At 52.6% G+C, this 17,975-nt stretch overlaps 1 protein-coding gene across 3 annotated transcripts; it reads right to left on the bottom strand.

Moving 5' to 3' along the window:
* Nucleotides 1-3,820: 3,820 nt before the first annotated feature.
* Mst1r (macrophage stimulating 1 receptor) lies at nucleotides 3,821-17,557 on the bottom strand. Of its 3 annotated transcripts, XM_055629857.1 has the most exons (21): nucleotides 17,503-17,557; nucleotides 16,056-17,321; nucleotides 12,724-12,912; nucleotides 12,512-12,640; nucleotides 12,182-12,352; nucleotides 11,685-11,845; nucleotides 10,770-10,935; nucleotides 10,527-10,663; nucleotides 9,816-9,977; nucleotides 9,638-9,731; nucleotides 9,284-9,499; nucleotides 9,060-9,206; nucleotides 8,814-8,979; nucleotides 8,574-8,675; nucleotides 8,298-8,477; nucleotides 7,874-7,954; nucleotides 7,515-7,696; nucleotides 7,326-7,435; nucleotides 6,899-7,064; nucleotides 6,398-6,534; nucleotides 3,821-4,378 (listed from the first exon to the last, which is right to left on the bottom strand). In XM_055629857.1, the coding sequence occupies exons 2-21, from the start codon at nucleotides 17,298-17,300 to the stop codon at nucleotides 4,120-4,122; spliced, it is 4,200 nt and encodes a 1,399-aa protein (XP_055485832.1). In that variant the 5' UTR covers nucleotides 17,301-17,321; nucleotides 17,503-17,557; the 3' UTR covers nucleotides 3,821-4,119. The 3 variants fall into 3 exon arrangements, with proteins under 3 accessions (XP_055485832.1, XP_055485831.1, XP_055485833.1); XM_055629856.1 differs by having other exon boundaries at nucleotides 16,056-17,540; XM_055629858.1 differs by having other exon boundaries at nucleotides 9,284-9,496; nucleotides 16,056-17,540.
* Nucleotides 17,558-17,975: the final 418 nt, after the last annotated feature.

Raw genomic sequence — 17,975 nt, 5'->3', positions numbered from 1 at the left:
TTGACTCAAGCTTACGTAACTCTGTGTGAAAGATAGCCAGCCTCACCAGCCCAGAGGGAGGGAAATGGCACAGCCACCCTAACTGCTGCTCACAGCTGGCTGCCCCTTGCCTCTCACCGGGGGCAGACCCCCCCTCCAAAAGCCAGAGTAGCACATGGCTTCATGCTTACGTTGCATATATCTTCAACCATGTCTGCCCAGGGGATGTGAAGAGAGCCTCTCCTTCAGGGATCCCATAAGAAACAAAGCCTATGGAGAGCAAATGGTGAGATAAAGAGCCCAGAGTACCCATTCACTTGGCAGGGAGACTGGAACTGCCCAGGGTATTCATTTCCCCCTTTGGGAAAGGAGCTTCTTGACTTGACAGAACAAGCAAGCGAAGCCTATTAGTGCGTGCCATAGAGCCGCAGGGATGGAGCCAACTCCTTTGGGGCCTCTAATTCTCCAAGGCACAGCAACATCCCTGGAGAAACTCATAGCACCACAACTGGCCACCAGCATGTACAAGGGCGAGGCCAACTGAAAGGAAGCACAGGGGAGAGGTGAGGGAGAACGCTGGTACTCACTGGTCCCTCTGACAGTGCCCATGCTGAACCCCTTTAATGAGTTAGTAACTTCCATCAGTTCCTACCAAAGGAACTCAAAATAGGAATCGCCACAGGCCAGGTCCCCTGAGGTCCAATGGAGTAAGGGGGAGACAAAGCATATTGGGGATCTCGGGCCAGACTTATGGTTCCCCGTCAAAACAGGTCAGTGTGCTCATTGCATGCCTTCCAGGTGCGAGACAGTGACACCAGTGGGCAGTCAGGAGGCTGTGAGTCATCGGCTGCTCCCTCAACGCCAGCTCCCACCATGGCCTCCTGTAATCTATTGGCATTTGCTTTGCCCCTTAGCCCCACTGTGTTGTCCTAGAAGGAGATAAGACAGAGAGCTGATGTTTTTGTTTGTTTGTAACAGGGTCACATGTAGTCCAAGCTGGTCTTGGGCTTGTTATGTAGCTAAGGTTACCCTTGAGCTCTTGATCCTCTTGCCTCCACCTCCCAAGGCCTAGGCCTAGCAAGGCCTTAAGGACTTCTCCTTTCCGTTAGCCAGTCACTGCACATGAGCAATATCCCTGCCACCACTTCCCTCACCCAACTCCCTGCTCCCCACACACACACTAGGAGAGAGGTAGTCCATCGTCTGGCAGCCCAAAAGGCCATTAAGAAGGTCTAGAGAATTGTCTCAGAGGTTAAGAGCATTGACTGTTCGTCCAGAGGACCCAGGTTCAATTCCCAGCACCCACATGGCAGCTCACAACTGTCTGTAATTCCAAGATCTGACCCCCTCACATACATGCAGGCAAAACACCCTAAAGTAAAAATAGTTTTCTTAAAAGGCCATTAAGAAATCTCCAAGTTTTGAGGCAAGCCTAGTCTAAAAGTGGTTCCAGGACAGCCAAGGCTACATAGAGAGCCCTGTCTCAAAAAAAAAAAAAAAAAAAAAAAAAAAAAAAAAAAAAAAAAGAAAGAAAGAAAGAAACAAAGAAAAAAGAAAGAAACTTCCAAATGCCAGGTGTGGTGGCCCAAGCCTTCCATCCCAACAGTCCATTCAGTAGGTAGTAGAGCCAAGCAGATCTCTGTGAGTTTGAGACCAGCCTGGTCTCAGAATGAGTTCCAGGATAGCCAAGGCTACACAGAGAAACTCCATCTGGAAAAACCAGAGAGAGAGAGAGAGAAACTATGTCTAACCTCCCTAGGAACTTAGAACTGATCCTCTCTGTGTAGGTGATTGGTAGCCCAGTCACCAATTTAAAATCCCGACAGTTCCAACTCCCAACACACTAGATCAGGGCTTCTCAACCTGTGGGTCACCACCCCTGTGGGGGTCACATATCAGGGATCCTGCATATCCGATATTTACGATATTTCATAACAGTAGCAAAATGAGAGTTACGAAGCAACAACAAAATAACTGTATGGTTGGGGGTCACCGCAACATGAGGAAGTGTTTTAAAGGGTTGTGGCCTTAGGAAGGTTGACAACCACTGCCCTAGATGGACTTGGAACTCTTGGATGCCTAAAAATGGAGCTGAGAGCTTAGGAGCTGCTGAATGTGGTGGGGACACAACCCAGTTCCTCAAGTACTTCTTAACTGGAGCTCCTTCCTGGATGATTCTGAGTCTGGAGGCCTTTGGCCCAGAAAGCTCATGTTTGTGGGGTAACTGCTCAAAGATTTTATTTTACCCTTCAAAGAAGGGGGTTTCTGGCTTAACAGGGAATGTCAGCAGGACCTATGCTCGCTTAAAACTTTACCAAGTGACAGTCAGACCCCCAAGTCCCACATTCTAGCTCCGTAGGAAAGCTGATGCCCTCTTTGCTCTGCCTCTCGCTCCCTTCTTTGGGACCCTTTTCTATGCTCTGTCCTCCTTTTCTTTGGTCACCCTGCCTGAGCCTTTCTCGTGAACACATAAGCCAGTGGGGAATAAGCCCTTCACGTCACCCAAATTCACATGGCTTAGAACTCTGAACAGTCCCTTTGGGATAAACTTAAGAGACAAAGGTCTACAAGTTGGGGACATGAAAACCCCTCCCCAACTGGTACAGGGGATGCAGCTCTGGAGGTGCCTCAGGAAACTTCATTACCTCTCTCCAAGCTTAGGGAGATGCCAATGAAGACAGGACACAAGCGGCCAGTGGCCAGGTCTTCAGGGCTGCGGCCTCGTCTGTACCTGTGCTGAGAAGCACCGAGGTGGTGCCAGAAGCAGTCGGACAGCTCAAGCTGCCTTCCACTCCCAGGACTCTCTCATTCACACCCACTTCCCGGCAGAAGATGTCTCTTTTTACATTTTGAACACATGTCCTAATATCCTTTAGGTCCCTAGAATCTCTTTCCGGCCCAAGATACCAAGACAGGTAGCAATATGAGTAAAAAAACAGCTGGATGGCTGCAGTCCCGAGGTGACCCCATTCTGCTTTAGGAAGAAGGTCTGGCTCAAAATCCAGGGTCCTGTTGTGACAGAGCATTTCTAAGGTTCTCCCAGGAAGGGAGCCTTCCCCTCTTAGAGACCTAGAAGCCATCCATCTAGAAGAATGGAGGAGGCCATGGGAGGCTTAAGCAAGAAACAGTTGATATTGAAGTTTATGCCCTGGGTTCAGGCTCTGTAAAGCTTCATCCCCTTCAGTAGTCAGAGAAAAGGATAGAGGTAGGGGGTGGGAGTTTCCTTTCCTCCAGGGAAACAGACCCCTCTAGCAGCTTTGGTGTAGTGTCCTTGAGGATATAAATAACTAAGGAAGCTAGGAAGCTGGCCCTTCAAAATTGGCTCCTTGCAGATGTATCTAGCTGAAGCCTCTCTGCGAGATCCTCTCCCAGGGTTGCAAACACATACTGGCAGGGAAGGGAGGTCAGGCAAGTCCACATACCATGACGATATGTGCACATGTATGAGGACTATATAGAGAACCTAGAAGCCCTGCTGAGGAGTGCAGTAGAGTAGCTAGTTTGAGCCTTGGAAGAAACCACCTTGGATGTTTCATGCTCAGAAGCTCAACCTAACCCCCTGATTCATCCAGCAGTCCATAAAGCCCTAAAGCTGCATCTGGGTATGTTCACCTTTCCTATGCTCTGCAGTCCCTGGGGATCTGACACCCTCACATAGACATACATGCAGGCAAAACAACCAATGCACATAAAATAAAAATGAATTTTTAAAAATAAAAGCTGCAGCAAAATATCACCTCCTGGGAACCTTCCCTCACCTCTCTAGCCAACTCTCTAAAGCAATCCTCCATTCCCTCAGTGTCCATCCTTTCTTTTACAACATGTACCATAATGTGTGCTTGAATATTCATTTATTGTTTTTTAATGGCTTACACTGTGGTATCTCTGTGATCATTGCTGAGTCCTCTGCTCAGCAGACAGGTACAAAACAAACATTCCATAAATACATGCTACAAAAAATACACTGGCTCATGCTGGAGTGAGGGACTTAACTGGACCCTGTTTCCCACCTCCAGTAGCCCTAGAAAGTTAAAAGGTGGAGGTCCAGTGCCCTTCAGCTTGTTATAGCCCAGAGGCAGCTTGGGGCCTGCTTGAGGCCACTTAGTAGGTCTAGTCCCTGTGGCCTACTTAGGGCTTTGGTCAAGTGGGCAGAGGTGGCTCTGAGAGAGGCCGGGGTCTTGACATGGCCCTGTGATGCTGAGGTGAAGCCTGTGGCTGCTCCGGAAGCATATTCACATCATCCGTGGCGCTGGGGCCTAGGTTCACATACGCTGCGGACAGCTGCACGTAGTGGTCTCCGAGCAGTGAGGCCACGACCCGCTCTATTTCCATCACTAGGGCTCTGAAGGTGGGTCTTGACGCTGGGTCAGCCTCCCAGCATTGCAGCATCACCCGGTACCTGTAAATTGAGAGATGTCAGGTGTAGGGTGTACTCCTGCCCCAGGGGTTCTGGGCAGCCTGATCCCTGATCCTTGTTGGAAAAAACGGAGATGAAGACACATGGCAGGGCCTAGAGCCCCATCAGGACAGCACCTGTCCTTCTCATCACTGAGCTGTCTGGCAGAGGTCCAGTTGCCTCCGAAGTAAAGCCTTTTCAGTGACTCTGCCCTGGGGCCTTATCCGTGTGATCTTGGGTATGTTCCTTAACTATTCTGCCCACAGATGGCCTCTTCTAATCACAGCCTTAAGTTCACAGGGTAAAAAAACACTTGTGAAACCCTCAGCACATGGCTAATAGGCTCACAGGCTAATAGGCTCATCACACACCTTTCCCAGACAGGCTACAAAATGAAGGTTAAACCCTGCAAAGAGAGTTGGGCATGGTGACACACACCTTCAATTTTAGCACTTAGGAGGTAGAAGAAGATTTCAACTTTAGCTCCATAAGGGATTTAAGGATAGCTTGGTCTACATAGCGAGTTCTAGGATAGTCAGAGCTACATAGTGATATCCTGTCTCAAAATCAAACCAACAAACACATACCAGGTGCAGTAAAACATGCCTTCAATCCCAGCGTTTAGAAGGCTGAAGCAGGAGAATTAGCCTGCATTCAAGGCTAGCCAGGCCTACAGAGACCCTGTCTTAAAAACAACAACAAAAATACCTCAGCAGCACAAAGGTCGAAGTTAAACGGGGCCTGAATGGGGCCACCCCAGTGGCACAGTGGTTCTGAAGCTGAGGTTCTGTAGGTTTTCCTGCCGGATCCAAGAGTGTGCTTTGCCATGTCACCCTGCCTTCAATTTCCATCTAAGTGTTCTGTGCACAGTGTCTTCATACGTGTCTCAGACCCTCTGAGGGGAGTGTTTCTGTAATACCCACTTTACAGATGAGCAAATGGAGCCCATCAAGGAAAGGCACTCCGCCTGATGAGTACTCTCTGCAGAGCCCCTTTATTTCCTCAGTGGCCGACAGTGTTTCCTGTTGAAGGTTCTTAGCTTAAGCCTTCTCTAGGCAGAAGGGAACATATCTCGTCCAATCTCACATCTGCTCACTGGGGACAGCCTGTGGCCACTGACTGATAAATGCCTGCCTGGTACAGAGACCTGACCCCTTGGTCTCAATTTCAGAAAACTCTGAAGGGCCAGCCCCGCCCCCACCAGTCCTGTAGGATAAGGTCTACCCCTCTCCCTCCAACAGGCCCTGTTTCTTTCTCCCCCCTAAACTTATCACTGAAGCCCCCCACGTAGAAATCCCTGCCCTAATCTGTTCAGAGAGCCTGTCTTAGATGCAGGCGGGCAGTGAAGTTAATTCCCACTTCAGACTGTACTCGTTAGTAAAGCCTAATAGAAAGGTCAAGGCCAAGGATTGGGGGAGCTGTAAGAAAGAGTTACTCATATACCCTTTCTGGAGCACAGCCTGGGATAGAAGTCATCAGCGGCTCCACCTGTGACCTGGTTCTCCCTGTTCTAAGCACGCAGACCTGAGTGTAGCTGAGGTATGCCTGCTGATTAGGGAGCCAAACCTACCCCACGGGCACTGATGACACAGCTGCCACCATCCCTTGGGAATGAGGAATCTGAATGGCAGTGAAAAAGCCCCGATGGAACGATGCAGCAGGGCTGGTGTGGGAGCTAACTGAACCCTTCTTTGAGGTTAGGTGAGTGGCAGAGATGGAAAACAGCCCCTCTCCCTTTGCAGGAGTGCGGTGGGGAAAGAGATCTGGGAAACCAAACCACTGGCCTCAACCCAGACTCTGAGTTGGAATGCTGTTACCATGGCAACTGTGAGGGCCTCTTAGAGTTGATCTTTGCATGAGGGTGGGACCAGTCCACGGGTAAGGAAACTGAGTCCCAGAGAGGCTCCCCTTCCTGGCCGAGCAAAGGGTCAAACAAAAAAACAGGCAGGGGCTTCCATCTGCGGCCCCCTCTTCACCTCTAGAGCCCAGCCCTGCCCCCCATGCTCCCCTTTCCACACTTACAATGAATTGGGACAGTACTCAGGCTGAGGCAGGCGACGGCCCTGAGCCAGGAAGTGAGTGAGGTCGAAAGGGTTGACATGGGGGTATGGTGGGGCACCCCGTGTTAGCAGTTCCCACAGCAGCACACCAAACGACCACTGTTGGAGAAAAATGAGGAGACTGATTCAACTATCACCCCAAGTTTGGGGCAGGTGGGTCCCCCAGGTCCTCTGTCTCTCAGAGTCCTTTACTGGAAATGTGGGACCCTTCACCTCTGCTTTTAGAGCTCATTCCTCTGTCTCCCACAGCTTCAGAGTTGCAAGCCCTGAAATGTTCATACAGAACCAATGAATTCCCCAGTTTCTTTTGCCCTGCCAGGCACCAGATTCCACTTCACATTTGCCCAAGAAAAACTGAGGTGTGGGAGTTGCCTAACCTGGGAGGTCTCTGCGCTCAGCTCACGAAGAAGCAAGGCAGAGGAGGCGTGCAGGTCAATCGGACCTTGAGCAAAGGGTTCCTTACCACATCAGACTTGGTGGTGAATCTGTAGGTCTGAAGGCTCTCCAGTGCCATCCACTTGACAGGCAGGCGAGCATGGCGTTGCTGACGAACACTGTAGTATTCCTTGTCGAGGATGTCACGGGCCAGACCAAAGTCAGCCACCTTGACTGTGAATGACTCGTCCAGCCTGAGGAGAGGCAGCCACGGGTGGAACTGAGGCCCAGCTGGGGCTATAGCTCAGTGGTAGAGCAGTCACCTAAGAACTGACTCCCACCTGAGCTTGTGCCCACCTGCTCCAAGCCCTTCAAAGGCCTTAAGAACCCCTGGGCGGGCAGACAGTGCCGCAGAGGGCAGCAGAGCAAAGGCTGGACTGCGTCCTCTCCTGAGGTGGCCTTTAGCAGCTCCATATCCTCATAACCTGACCCTTTGTTTCACCCCAGCCACTCACATGCAGTTCCTAGCAGCCAGGTCTCTGTGCACAAACTTCTGCTCAGCCAGGTACTCCATGCCACAGGCTACCTGCAGGCCAAAGCTGATGAGGTCCTTCACAGTGGGGTTCTGGGGGCACAAGGAGACTAGTGAGTACAGGCAGGAGTGGGTGCCGGCTGACGACCCCCCCAGGACGCTGACCACTGACCCTCTCAGGAGAGCGGATGAAGCGAAGCAGGTCTCCGTGGCGCATGTAGGGCAGCAGCACTCTGGGAAGCCCCTCTGGGGGTACCACGATACCGATGAGAGCCAGAACGTTTGGGTGATGTAGGCCACGCATGAGCAGCCCCTCCCGCAGGAAAGCCTCCACCTCCTGCACCTCTGTGATGCCTAGAGATTAGCATAGGTCAGGCCAGGAGCAAGAAGGTCCTTTACAAGGGTCAGATGGAGACAATGGGGGGAAAGCCTTCTCTCTAGGTTCGCTTAATAAAGTGGCGGCATAGCAGGGACAAAGGGCTTCTCAGCCTGAGGTCGCCCTTCTACCCACACTGCCTATTCCTCACTTACGACTCAGTGACTTGATGGCACAGTGGATTTGGTTCTGGGCCTCGTCTGTATATTCTCCATGGTAGACGACACCAAAGTGACCTAGAAAGAGTGAGGTGGTAAAGAGGGACCGCGGTGCCCAGATTCACAGCATGCCTTCTATAACTAGCAACCTCAGAGCCCCAGACTGGCCAGCGTGACATTAAAAGCAAGCAGCAGCCACACAATGGTGGAGCCATTTACAGTTCTCCTGTGACCTCTTATCTACACCAGAAGCCACCGAGGAGCAAATTCTCCAAAACCTTATTGCAAAGATGACCATGGAGGCCTCAAGGTCACACAGCGAGTAGGCCAGTGCAGTGTGTATTCCAGTTGTCTCTTGAAAGCACATGTCAATGTCAAGACTCCTCTGCCCCCACCCCACCTCCTGATCTAGCCCCCATACCTTTGCCGATGACTTGGTCACTGTGGATGACTACTCGCTCGTGGGGAATCAGCACATCCTTAACCTCGGCCAGGAGCATCCTGTTCAGATCCTTGAGCCGGATAGACTCTGTGCGCAGCAGCGGGACACAGGTCCCATCCCTACCATCTGAAGGTTCTCCATGGCTCGGAGTGCTGGAAGCTGGACCATCAACATCAGAGAGTGTTATTGGGGAGAGGGAGTGAAAGCTTGTGGGGAGGGGCAAGCCCTGGCTTCTAGTGCCTCCCCTAGTCTCACCAAGACCACTTCTGTAGTCAGAGCCGGAACGGAATATGGACAGGGACATGGCTCTGGGAGACTGATCCAGGGATGCCAGGTCATCCGGGTTGGGAGCAAGGACTGTGGAGAGAGCACATGGTGGTGAGCCTCTCCAAGCTCTTGGTCACCAAGTCCCAGTGAGGACTTCTGGGGATTGATGACGCTCCTGTTTGGGGGAGTCTATGGAAGGCTGGGTCTAGACGAATGGAGAGAGCTCACCTAGCTGCTTTTTCCGTCTCCTGGAGTTGAAGATCAGCGCAATGGCCAGTGCAGCCACGAGCAGGATCAGTGCCAAAAGAGCAACAAGGAGTGTGTACTGTGAGGTCCTGCCTGGGCCCGACTGAACCACTTGGCCCAGGATGTGACACCCACCACCTACGCAGACCTGAAAGCAGAAGGCAGTGTAGGCCGGGGATGGCAGACCCTCAGCTCATGCTTTCCCGAGAGGGCCAGCGTGTCACCTACCTGCAGCGGGACACCATCCTTGCCAAGTTGCAGGGAGGGAGGCAGGGGGCAGACCACCACATCCCCTCGGAGCTCGTGTTGGCAGCTCTCACCACCCACGGTCACGTTCACAGTCACGCAGTCTGCTACGGCGCCCAGCCCAATATACTGCGGAGACAGTCCTACTGATCAGCCAGGGGCCGGACTCCGCCTCTCCCCCGGCCTCCCCCTTCCTTCATACCTACCTCAACCTTAACTGAATGCTCTTCAGGCTTCAGCGGGGGCAGGCCAGCTCTGGGTGGACTGGGTGGGGGCAGGAAGCGAAAACCAGGCAGCGTGAAGCCAGCTGCTCCATCCCCCCAGACGCTTAGATTCCCTGGTGCCCACCCCTGAGGGTTTCGGACCACATATTCAGGCAGGCGGCACTGACGCTGCTGTTCCAGAAACTGCCCTGCACACTGCTGAGACCCATGTGAAAGTAGTTAGGCAAATGGCCAACCCTTGACTGCTCCCGTCTCCTCAGCCCGATGGGAGGTGAAGCTGGACGTCAAGGGCTGGTCCAGCCTTCCTCCCTCCTGGCCACCACCCTCTCTGCTTACCCTGTTCTCCACTGTATTATGTCCATCATGGAATAACAGTGTTAGGTGCCATGCTGAAGTCAGATGTTGGCCGTGGATCGTGACATGGGAGCCACTGTGGAGAAGGGTAGGGTGGTGGGTTAGGGAGCCGCCTCTCTCCCTTCTTGGAGGCCAAAGCAGTCAAGGAGATGGCACTTACCTGTAGCCACAGTTGGGACTGATGTCCAGCACAACAGGGTCTTCCTTGTAATGGAAGGCCCAGGAGCCTGGCACCTCAGCACCCCCTATCTGCAGATGAAGGGGGACCCTGGCTGGGCCGGCTCCAGGAGGTGTGACACATACAATCTGCTCCTCACTGACCCTGCAGGAAGGAGGGATTTGGCACACCTTATGATGAGCATGTTGACTTCCTCCAGGGCTCACTAATCCCATCTAGTTCCTCTGCTGTCTTTCCCACCCATCTATGCTCCTTGGGTCTGGAGATAGAATGGCCCCAGTCAGACTTTCCAGAAGGCATGGAAGGAACAAGTTCCTGTACCCTTGGCTGGAGACAGTGGCCTCTGTGGTGGGCTCTCTCGTCTCTGGGAGGAGACAGCAGATCCTCCTTGGAACTGGTCTCTACGCTGCCTCTTCTCTCCACCCTGGCAGTAACTAGGTACCCAGCGGGTGAGACTCCTTGGGTGGGAACAGGGAAGGGTCTCAAAAGGAAGGGCTGCTTGGTTGTCCCCGTCGGGGATAGGAAAGGCGGGGACTATGCTGAACCTCAGACTCGAGGTGACCTTAGGCAGCAGCTGGGAAGAACCTGATGGGTTCCCTCAAATACCAGGCCAACTCAGGATGCAGAGAGCACTTGGAGCCTCACAAGGGTAGGATCCTGTGGCCTCCCACGATTTTACCTGATGACACTTACTGTTCCAGCTGGCACTGAGTTCCATTGACCAGCACGACTCTGTTGGTGCCTACAGACAGGCTCTGACCTTCAAGGGTGAGGTAAGTGCCACCAGCCCGTGGGCCAAAGTCGGGTTTTACTGATGTCAGCACTGGCTCCTAAAAGATTTGAAAATGGCTCTGCTGAAACAAACCTTTCATTCCAAGTCCATTGCTCTTGTGCCACCCACTGACCAAGGGCGGAGACTAGGCAATGTGGCCTCACCATGAAAGAGAAGCCTTCCCGCACCGAGATGCCCTCCACTCGGAAGTGCTTGCCTGCCGCCATGTTAGTGATGAGGAGGCTGACGTTCGTAGTCCCCGCTGCCTGGCTGATCAGAGGCTCCAGCTCACATTCGAGTTCCTCTACAAATTCCTTGTGGAACACTGTCCTGGGACACCAGGAAGGGCACCGTGAGGTCAGTCAGGCATCACATAGGGCTGACTGCATGCCTGGCTTAAGTCACGGGGCTTCTCTGAACCTCAGAGTAGCACCTCTACCCATGCCTTTTTTTTTTTTTTTTTTTGAAGGCATACAGGATTGAGTGGAGGGACTAACCTTGTGCAGTCCAAAGCTAGACAAGGAGGGCACATGCAGGCTCAAAAAGGGACAGAGAGGGCTGGAGAGATGGCTCAGTGCTTAAGAGCACTGGCTGCTCTTCCAAAGGACCTAAGTTCAATCCTCAGCACCCACACGGCAGCTCACAACTTTCTCTAGCTCCATTTCCAGAGGATCTGGCACAGACATGCAGGCAGAACATCAACACAAATAAAAATGAATAAATCTAAAAGGAAAAAAAAGGGACAGAGATATCTCAGACACAAGAAGCCAGGGCAGGGCTGGAGAGATGGCTCAGAGGTTAAGAGCACTGTCTGCTCTTCCAGAGGTCCTAAGTTCAATGCCCAGCAACTGCATGGTGGCTCACAACCATCTATAATGAGATCTTGTGTTCTCCTATGCAGTACAGAAAACTGTATAAATAATAAATAAATCTATAAGAAAAAAAAAACAAAAGGAAAAAATGTTATTAAGACGCCAGGGCCAATATAGTTTGTCCTGTACCCTTCACAGAACAGAATCTCACACATGAGGGGCTGCTTGGTCACGCTCATCATAAGGAAGGCAGGGACCAAGTTATACCTATGGCTTGCAGAGTCCTTAGGCAGCAGTCGGCAGGGACTTTGGCCCACGGTGATCTGGTGTGTTCTCTCAGATACCACAACCTCAGGCCTCAGGTAGAAGTTGGAGCCGCACAGGGTAAGTCTTGTTCTGCCCCTTAGTGGCCCACTGTTAGGATAGAACTGAAGTGGAGAGATCAGCCCAAGTTTTTGTGTGGGATTAGACTCGCTCAGCCCTACCTGCTTCCCCAAGATTCCCTTGCCTATCTCACATTCCAGCCATTCCGGGCCACTTGCTAGTCCTCTTCAGACTTTTTCCTACATCCATGTTTTCCATGTGCCACCCTCTCATCCCCCTATTCCCCACCTTCCCACCTCCCCACTCCCCCCACCCCATCTAACAAGAATACCTTCAATTGTGGGCATTTTGGGCCTGAGGAAAATGATCAGGACTTTTGAACCCTCCACCCTGGCCCTGCTTGTCCCACTGTTAGCTGTGCCCAGCTGGGGAAGCTGTACCTCAGTGATCTCAGGTGGACAGTGGTCCTGTTGCCAGGAGTCAGGACACTCCTTCTGCCGGCCACACCTGTCCCCACACCAGCCACATCCCATGAAGCGCTGTGCTCTCAGGCAACGCCAACAGGTTAGGAAATGACAGCAGCCAGGGCCCTGGATAGGTACCTTGAAGACCTTGGAGTGACAAATAGGCGGCTCGGGGATGGCTAAAGGTGGGACCTGGGCCCCGCTGGCCCTTCTGATCCCTTTGTATATTAGGTAAGGTCTTCGTAACAACGCCTCTCAGGGCTCCCACTAACCCTGAACCCTAAGTGCTGCCCCTGCACACCTTACCTGGTCCCCAGAGGCAAAAAGTAGGTCATTCCCAAGGCGGCTGATGCCCCGCTGGACAGGCTGCCCACTGCTGCCCAGGGAGAAGTTGGATACATACAGCAAGTAGTTGAGTGACCTGGCTATCTCCACCTGTGACAGGTCAGCTGTGAGAAAAATAGCAGGGGCAGGGGGCAGGAGTGCAGAACCAGGTGATTATGGGGTAAAGGACCTACCTGGAGAATACGCCCATCTGCAGTGCCCATGTGGGCCACCGTAACATTGCCAAGGCGTGTCACATGCAGTGCAGTGACCTTCACTGATCCTAACAGTCCATTGAATAGGTCCACACGCGGGAACGTACCGGTGACACGCAAAGGATAGTAGTGGCACTGGAAGCTGGGGCCGGAGGCCTCTATGCCAGGCTGGGGAGAGGCGAGGAAGAGAAAGGGTCGGGGTTCAGGCCTGCGCACTGATTCTTTGAAGGTTTTGTCAGTAATTACAGCAACCCCAAACTGCCATCCTTCCCCTTGCTCGACTAGAGGAGCCCAGAGCCTGCCCCTTTTCTACAAACACCATGCTCATAGCAAGGGCAGGAAAGAAAGGGGACCCAGTCTATAAAGCCAGATCCCATACTCCCTGCCTTACCCTGCTTTGTCCATTCTGGAGACCAGCCCATCCTCATAGCCATTCATTTATCCAAGGCCCCGAAGCCTCTCAAGATGCAGAGAACTCTCACGCCCCCTGCTGGCTCCACCCTGCCCCTGTGCGTGCATCTTGGCAAAAAAGTCCCTTCTGGGCTTCAGCTTCCTGACTTGTATAGGGGACTGTATTCTGAGGCAGAGCGGCTTCCCAAGGTTGGCACCTCCATAGGTTCTCCAGTTACCTAAACCTCCCTCAGGTACAGAAAAAAAAAAAAAAAAAGAATCAAAAACCTCTCCCCTGCTCCTAGCCGGGAGGTGTTGGGGACTGTAAATTCTTAGGACAGGATTGTGAATGGTCCTTGGAAAGTAGGAAGCCAATGTCTGTATTTAAGACACTGGGGCTGGGTTAGAGGAGCAGGAAGGGCCACGAGAGAGCCCTATGTGTTCACAGAGTCCCTTTAGTTCACACAGATTTAACCCATTCCTGGACCTCAGTGATAAGCAGGACCAGGGAGGGGGAGGAGGAAGGGCAAGTCTAGACACCCCGCCTGAATTGGGTCTATATCCTGCTTGGGTGGGGACTGGTACTTTGTCATCACTTGAGAAGGAAGGGGCCTGGCCCTAGCCGGAAGCTTGCCAGGTGTTTTCCCCATGACTCAGGCACAGGTGGGGCTCTGGTGCTAAAAAGAGGCACTAACTCAGGTAAGGACACACTCGGGTTTGCTTGCCTCCAAGTCCTAGGGTCTTAGATTTGAATCCTAGGATTGACCAAGATCCTCAGCCCAGAAAATGCTTGCCTTAAGTGTGCCATTCCCCAGAGATATTCCACTCCCGACCTGATCTGGTGTAGGCGGGCGCTAGTCTTTAGATCAACCATTCTGAGTACACAGTGGCCGGTACTGGAGCAGTGGCATACTTAATCTCATTGGACAAACACAGATTTGCATATCTTCAGAGCCTGGCATACTGCCATACTTAGAGCCGATAAGCAGGGCCCAAGATTAGTTCTCCTGGTGCCTGGCACTAGGCAGCCGTGGCCCACTAACCACTAGTTAAGTTGGGAGAGGTTCTGATTTCCCACCTAGGTTCAGACAGAAAGTTCTTACTGCCAGGGTTTCCCAACCTAGATGTACTTGGCCAAGGGAGAGAGGCTAAAGACCCCCCATTCCCAGGCTAAGGATGTTGCTCAGCAGCAGAACACTTGCCTAATGTGTTCAAGGCCCTGAGTTCAATCTCTCACAATAAAAAGAAAGAAGGAAAGAAAGAAATTTGCACCAGGCCTGGTGGTGAATGCTTGCAATACAAGCATTTGAGAGAGGAAAACAGGAAAATCTTGAATTCAAGGCCAGCCTGAGCTACACAATGTATTCAAGGCCAGCTTTGGCTACATGGCAAATCATGTTGAAAAGAAAGAAATAAAGAAAACAACCAAATAAACAAAGACTGATGATGTAACCCATGGTAGAGGCTTAGCACACATGAGGCCCTGGATTTGGTTCAAGTCCTAAAGAAAAGTGACCTCTTCCTCTGGCACTGGGGTGTGAATTCTACACCTCTGGGGCATTCAAAGAACCTGAAGATGAATCAGTCAAGAGTATCACAGCCACTGCCAGGCGCTGAAGCAGGAGGATTACAAGTTCAAGAACTGATTGGGCTTAGAGAATGAGCTCAAAGCCAGCCCGGGCAACTTCAGTGAGATTCTTTTCCAAAATTAAAAAGGGAGATTTTATAATTATAAAAATTATAAAGGGAGAGGAGGGGCCTGGGGATATAGCTCAGTGGTAGAGCATTTAGCTAGCACGTGAGGAGCCCCGGGGTTCAACCCCCAATTCCTAGTATGGCCAAAAGGAGTAGGGGGAGGGGCAAACAGAGCCAAGGGCACTGGGTGGCCAGAGCTTCCAGGGATGTGACTGTGGGCTAGATTGATAGAAGGCCATTAATTCAATGCTCCAGTCAACCTTCTCCCCCTAATCTCTCAGTAGTCTTCAAGGAGTAAGTTTTCATTTTGTCCTCAAGGTAGCATTTCTGGTTTTTTGTTTGTTTTGTTTGGCCCTCAAACCCAAGCCTCAAGTCCCCTAAGCGCTAAGTTAAACCCCTAGCCCCTCAAGGTAGCATTTTAAAGACATCCTGTGGAAACAAAATGGAATGTTTGTTTCTTCTGTTCTGTTTTTCCTCCCTGACATGATACAACCAGATCTGAGGCCTCCTGTCTGGGGCAGGGCTTGGCTACAGTGACAGAAAGCTCAGGGTGGGCCAATTTCAACCAGGCCCTCCTCCGCCTTTACTCATCCTCAGAGACTTATCATTGCTTACACAAGGCTGGGGTGAGGCTTCCCACTGTGTCCCAGATTTTCCTGTAAGGACCCTTTGGAGAACGGTTTAGTGAATCACGCATGCTCCCTAACAAGCCCCCCAACTTCCAGAACTCGCTGGAACCTGATGGGGCGGGGATGGGGGTTCTCTGGCAACCCTGCCCTGTCTTTGGAAAGCAGAGCAAAACAGTACCTTCACAGGGAAGTGAAACTATGTTGGCAAGCAGTTGTGAATCTGTGCTTGTGAGCCATCCACCCATGTGTTTTTGCTTTTGTATATATTTTGCTCTGTGTCCCTGAGGGTAGAGGTGGGGGGGGGGGGGGGTTGGTCGGAGGAGATGCCTATCGTTTGACCTGGAGTTTGCAAGTTGTTGCTGGTAGAGGTAGCTATGATGTAAGCCCCTCTTTCACACAACCAGAGAAACTACCTTTAAAAAAAAAAATCGGATGGCAGGAAGGGTGACAGCAAAATGAGGCAGCAATAGACGTCAGCCTCATGCTGGATGTCTTTTTCTGCCTGCCTTCTCCCACCCACTCAGAGACAGCAAGGAAACGGCCTGTATTTAGCTCCTCAAGGTACTCACAGGTCAGGGGCCCGATCTTTCTGCTCACCGGATTAGGACAAAAACTGGGTGTCTGGAAGAAGTCAAGGCCTCTCGAGACAGGAGGAGAACTTGAAGAGTCACAACAGAATTCCACACCCTTTTCAATCAGGGTGTTCAGCTGGTAAATGGGGAAGGCACAGACAACAGAGTTGGGACCCGTGCCAGAGCTACCATCCTTGACAGCCACAAAGACCCCAAACAGCACTTCCTGGCCCTCTGAGATGCTCAGCTCCACAGCCAGTTTGGCATCCACTGGAGCAGAGTGGGCTGCCTGAAGCACCGGGTAGGAGTGTGTGCTCTCCTGGACAGTTCCACGCCGCCGCCGGCGGCGTTTAGGTGCAAAATGACAGTCCAAGACCAGCTCCCGGTAGCCGCCGATCTCTGGTTCTATAGCACTGAGCCGGGCCAGACGCGTTTGCAAGGCACCGGGAGGGCTTGTCACACTGACAGGTTGCACGGTCAGAAAGTAGACAAAGTCTCCTGAACGGAAGCTGTGCACGTATTTGATAAGGTAGGAGGCCAGATATTTGGGCAGCACAGACAGTGAAGGAAAACCTGGTTGGAATCCGGAAGCATCGGCCTTTAGGCGACGGACGGACACTGAGCGTGGGCTAAACCTAGCGGCCAACTCCGGGTCCAGGGAAGATGCCACATAGAAGTAGGAGGCATGGCCCTGTTCAACCACGGTCACACGAGTGCCCAGGGGGCTAGCCACACAGTCCGGGCAGGCCTCAGGTCGGTTGTTGCTTGCTGAGAAGAGGCAGGCTGGTGCTGCTAAGTGCAGGGCTTTCCCCCGAGGCTCCAGTTCATGCAGGAAGCATCGGCCCTGCAGGGTTGAGCCACAGCTGACCAGGGCTGGCAAACCCGGCTCCATCACCAGCACTACAGTGTCTGTGTCGTTTGGTGGTCCGTGAGGGCCTGGACCACAGCTCGCACAAGTCTGGCAGCCAGGGTCCCCGACAGGCCCAGTGGTCAGGCTCTCTATGTACTGCAGGTCAGGCCCAAGCACGTGCAGGCGATTGCGTGTGGCCACAAACACCGCACCCCCCTCTTCACTGTCCTCGTACGCTGCCGTGGCCTGTATCCGGCCCCCTGCGGAGAAGCTGGGGACCTCATACTTCACAGTGAAGTCTCTGGATGCTGCGAAGGGTGTTCGTGGGCACTGCCAGGCCAGGTTGGTGGATGTCGGCGGCAGCCACAAAAGAATCATTAGCAGTAGAATGGACTGTAGCAGCGGCAGGAGCAGCCCCATTGAGACTGAGCTGGGCAACCTCTGGAATTCCAAAAGATTCAGGACTTCACCCAACCAGACTCTGGTAGGTGCTGAAACGGGGCGTTAAGCAGCGGTACTGAAAGCCCCTGGGCGGCTGGCAAACCCAATCTTTCCTCCCAGCCCTGTGGTGGAGCACCTGGCTGTGTAACCCGCAGGCAGGGCAAGGGCAGGACCACCTCACCTGGGGCCCGGGCTGCTGCTTCTAGCTGCCTCCGCCACAGCTGCTGGGCTCAAAGTCGAAGGACTCTGGGCCCCCTGGGTGCGGCCGGGCTAAGGGCGGGGTTAGGGGCGGAGCCCTGTTGAAGGCCCTTGCTCTCTTTCCAGCTCTGTCTGACTCTTTCTAGCCCTGAGAAAAAGTTTGTCTCCCATATCCTCTCTTGGATGTGTGTTTCTCAGAGGTCTGTGGGTGGGTGTGAGTGGAGTGGCCTGGGACGGAGCATTTATTCCTGAATCATCCTATTCCCCTACAACTCACCTGGTTGAGGTGAGAATGGTGCAGAACAATCTGGCTCCCCTCTCCCCACGGCCCTCAGACACCAGTTCTCACCATGTGGGGAACAGAGACAAGAATGCACAAGACAGAGTGACTCGTGGGCCTCCAGAAAGGATTACCATGGGACATACCTTCCTTGGTCAGGGACCATCATCCCGTGT

Source organism: Psammomys obesus, unplaced genomic scaffold (genome assembly GCF_907164565.1).
Source record: "Psammomys obesus unplaced genomic scaffold, mPsaObe1.curated_primary_1811, whole genome shotgun sequence".
NCBI classification, from domain to species: Eukaryota; Metazoa; Chordata; class Mammalia; order Rodentia; family Muridae; genus Psammomys; species Psammomys obesus.
The sequence above is the reverse complement of the archived record's forward strand: the minus strand, read 5'-3'. Positions and strand labels throughout refer to the sequence as shown.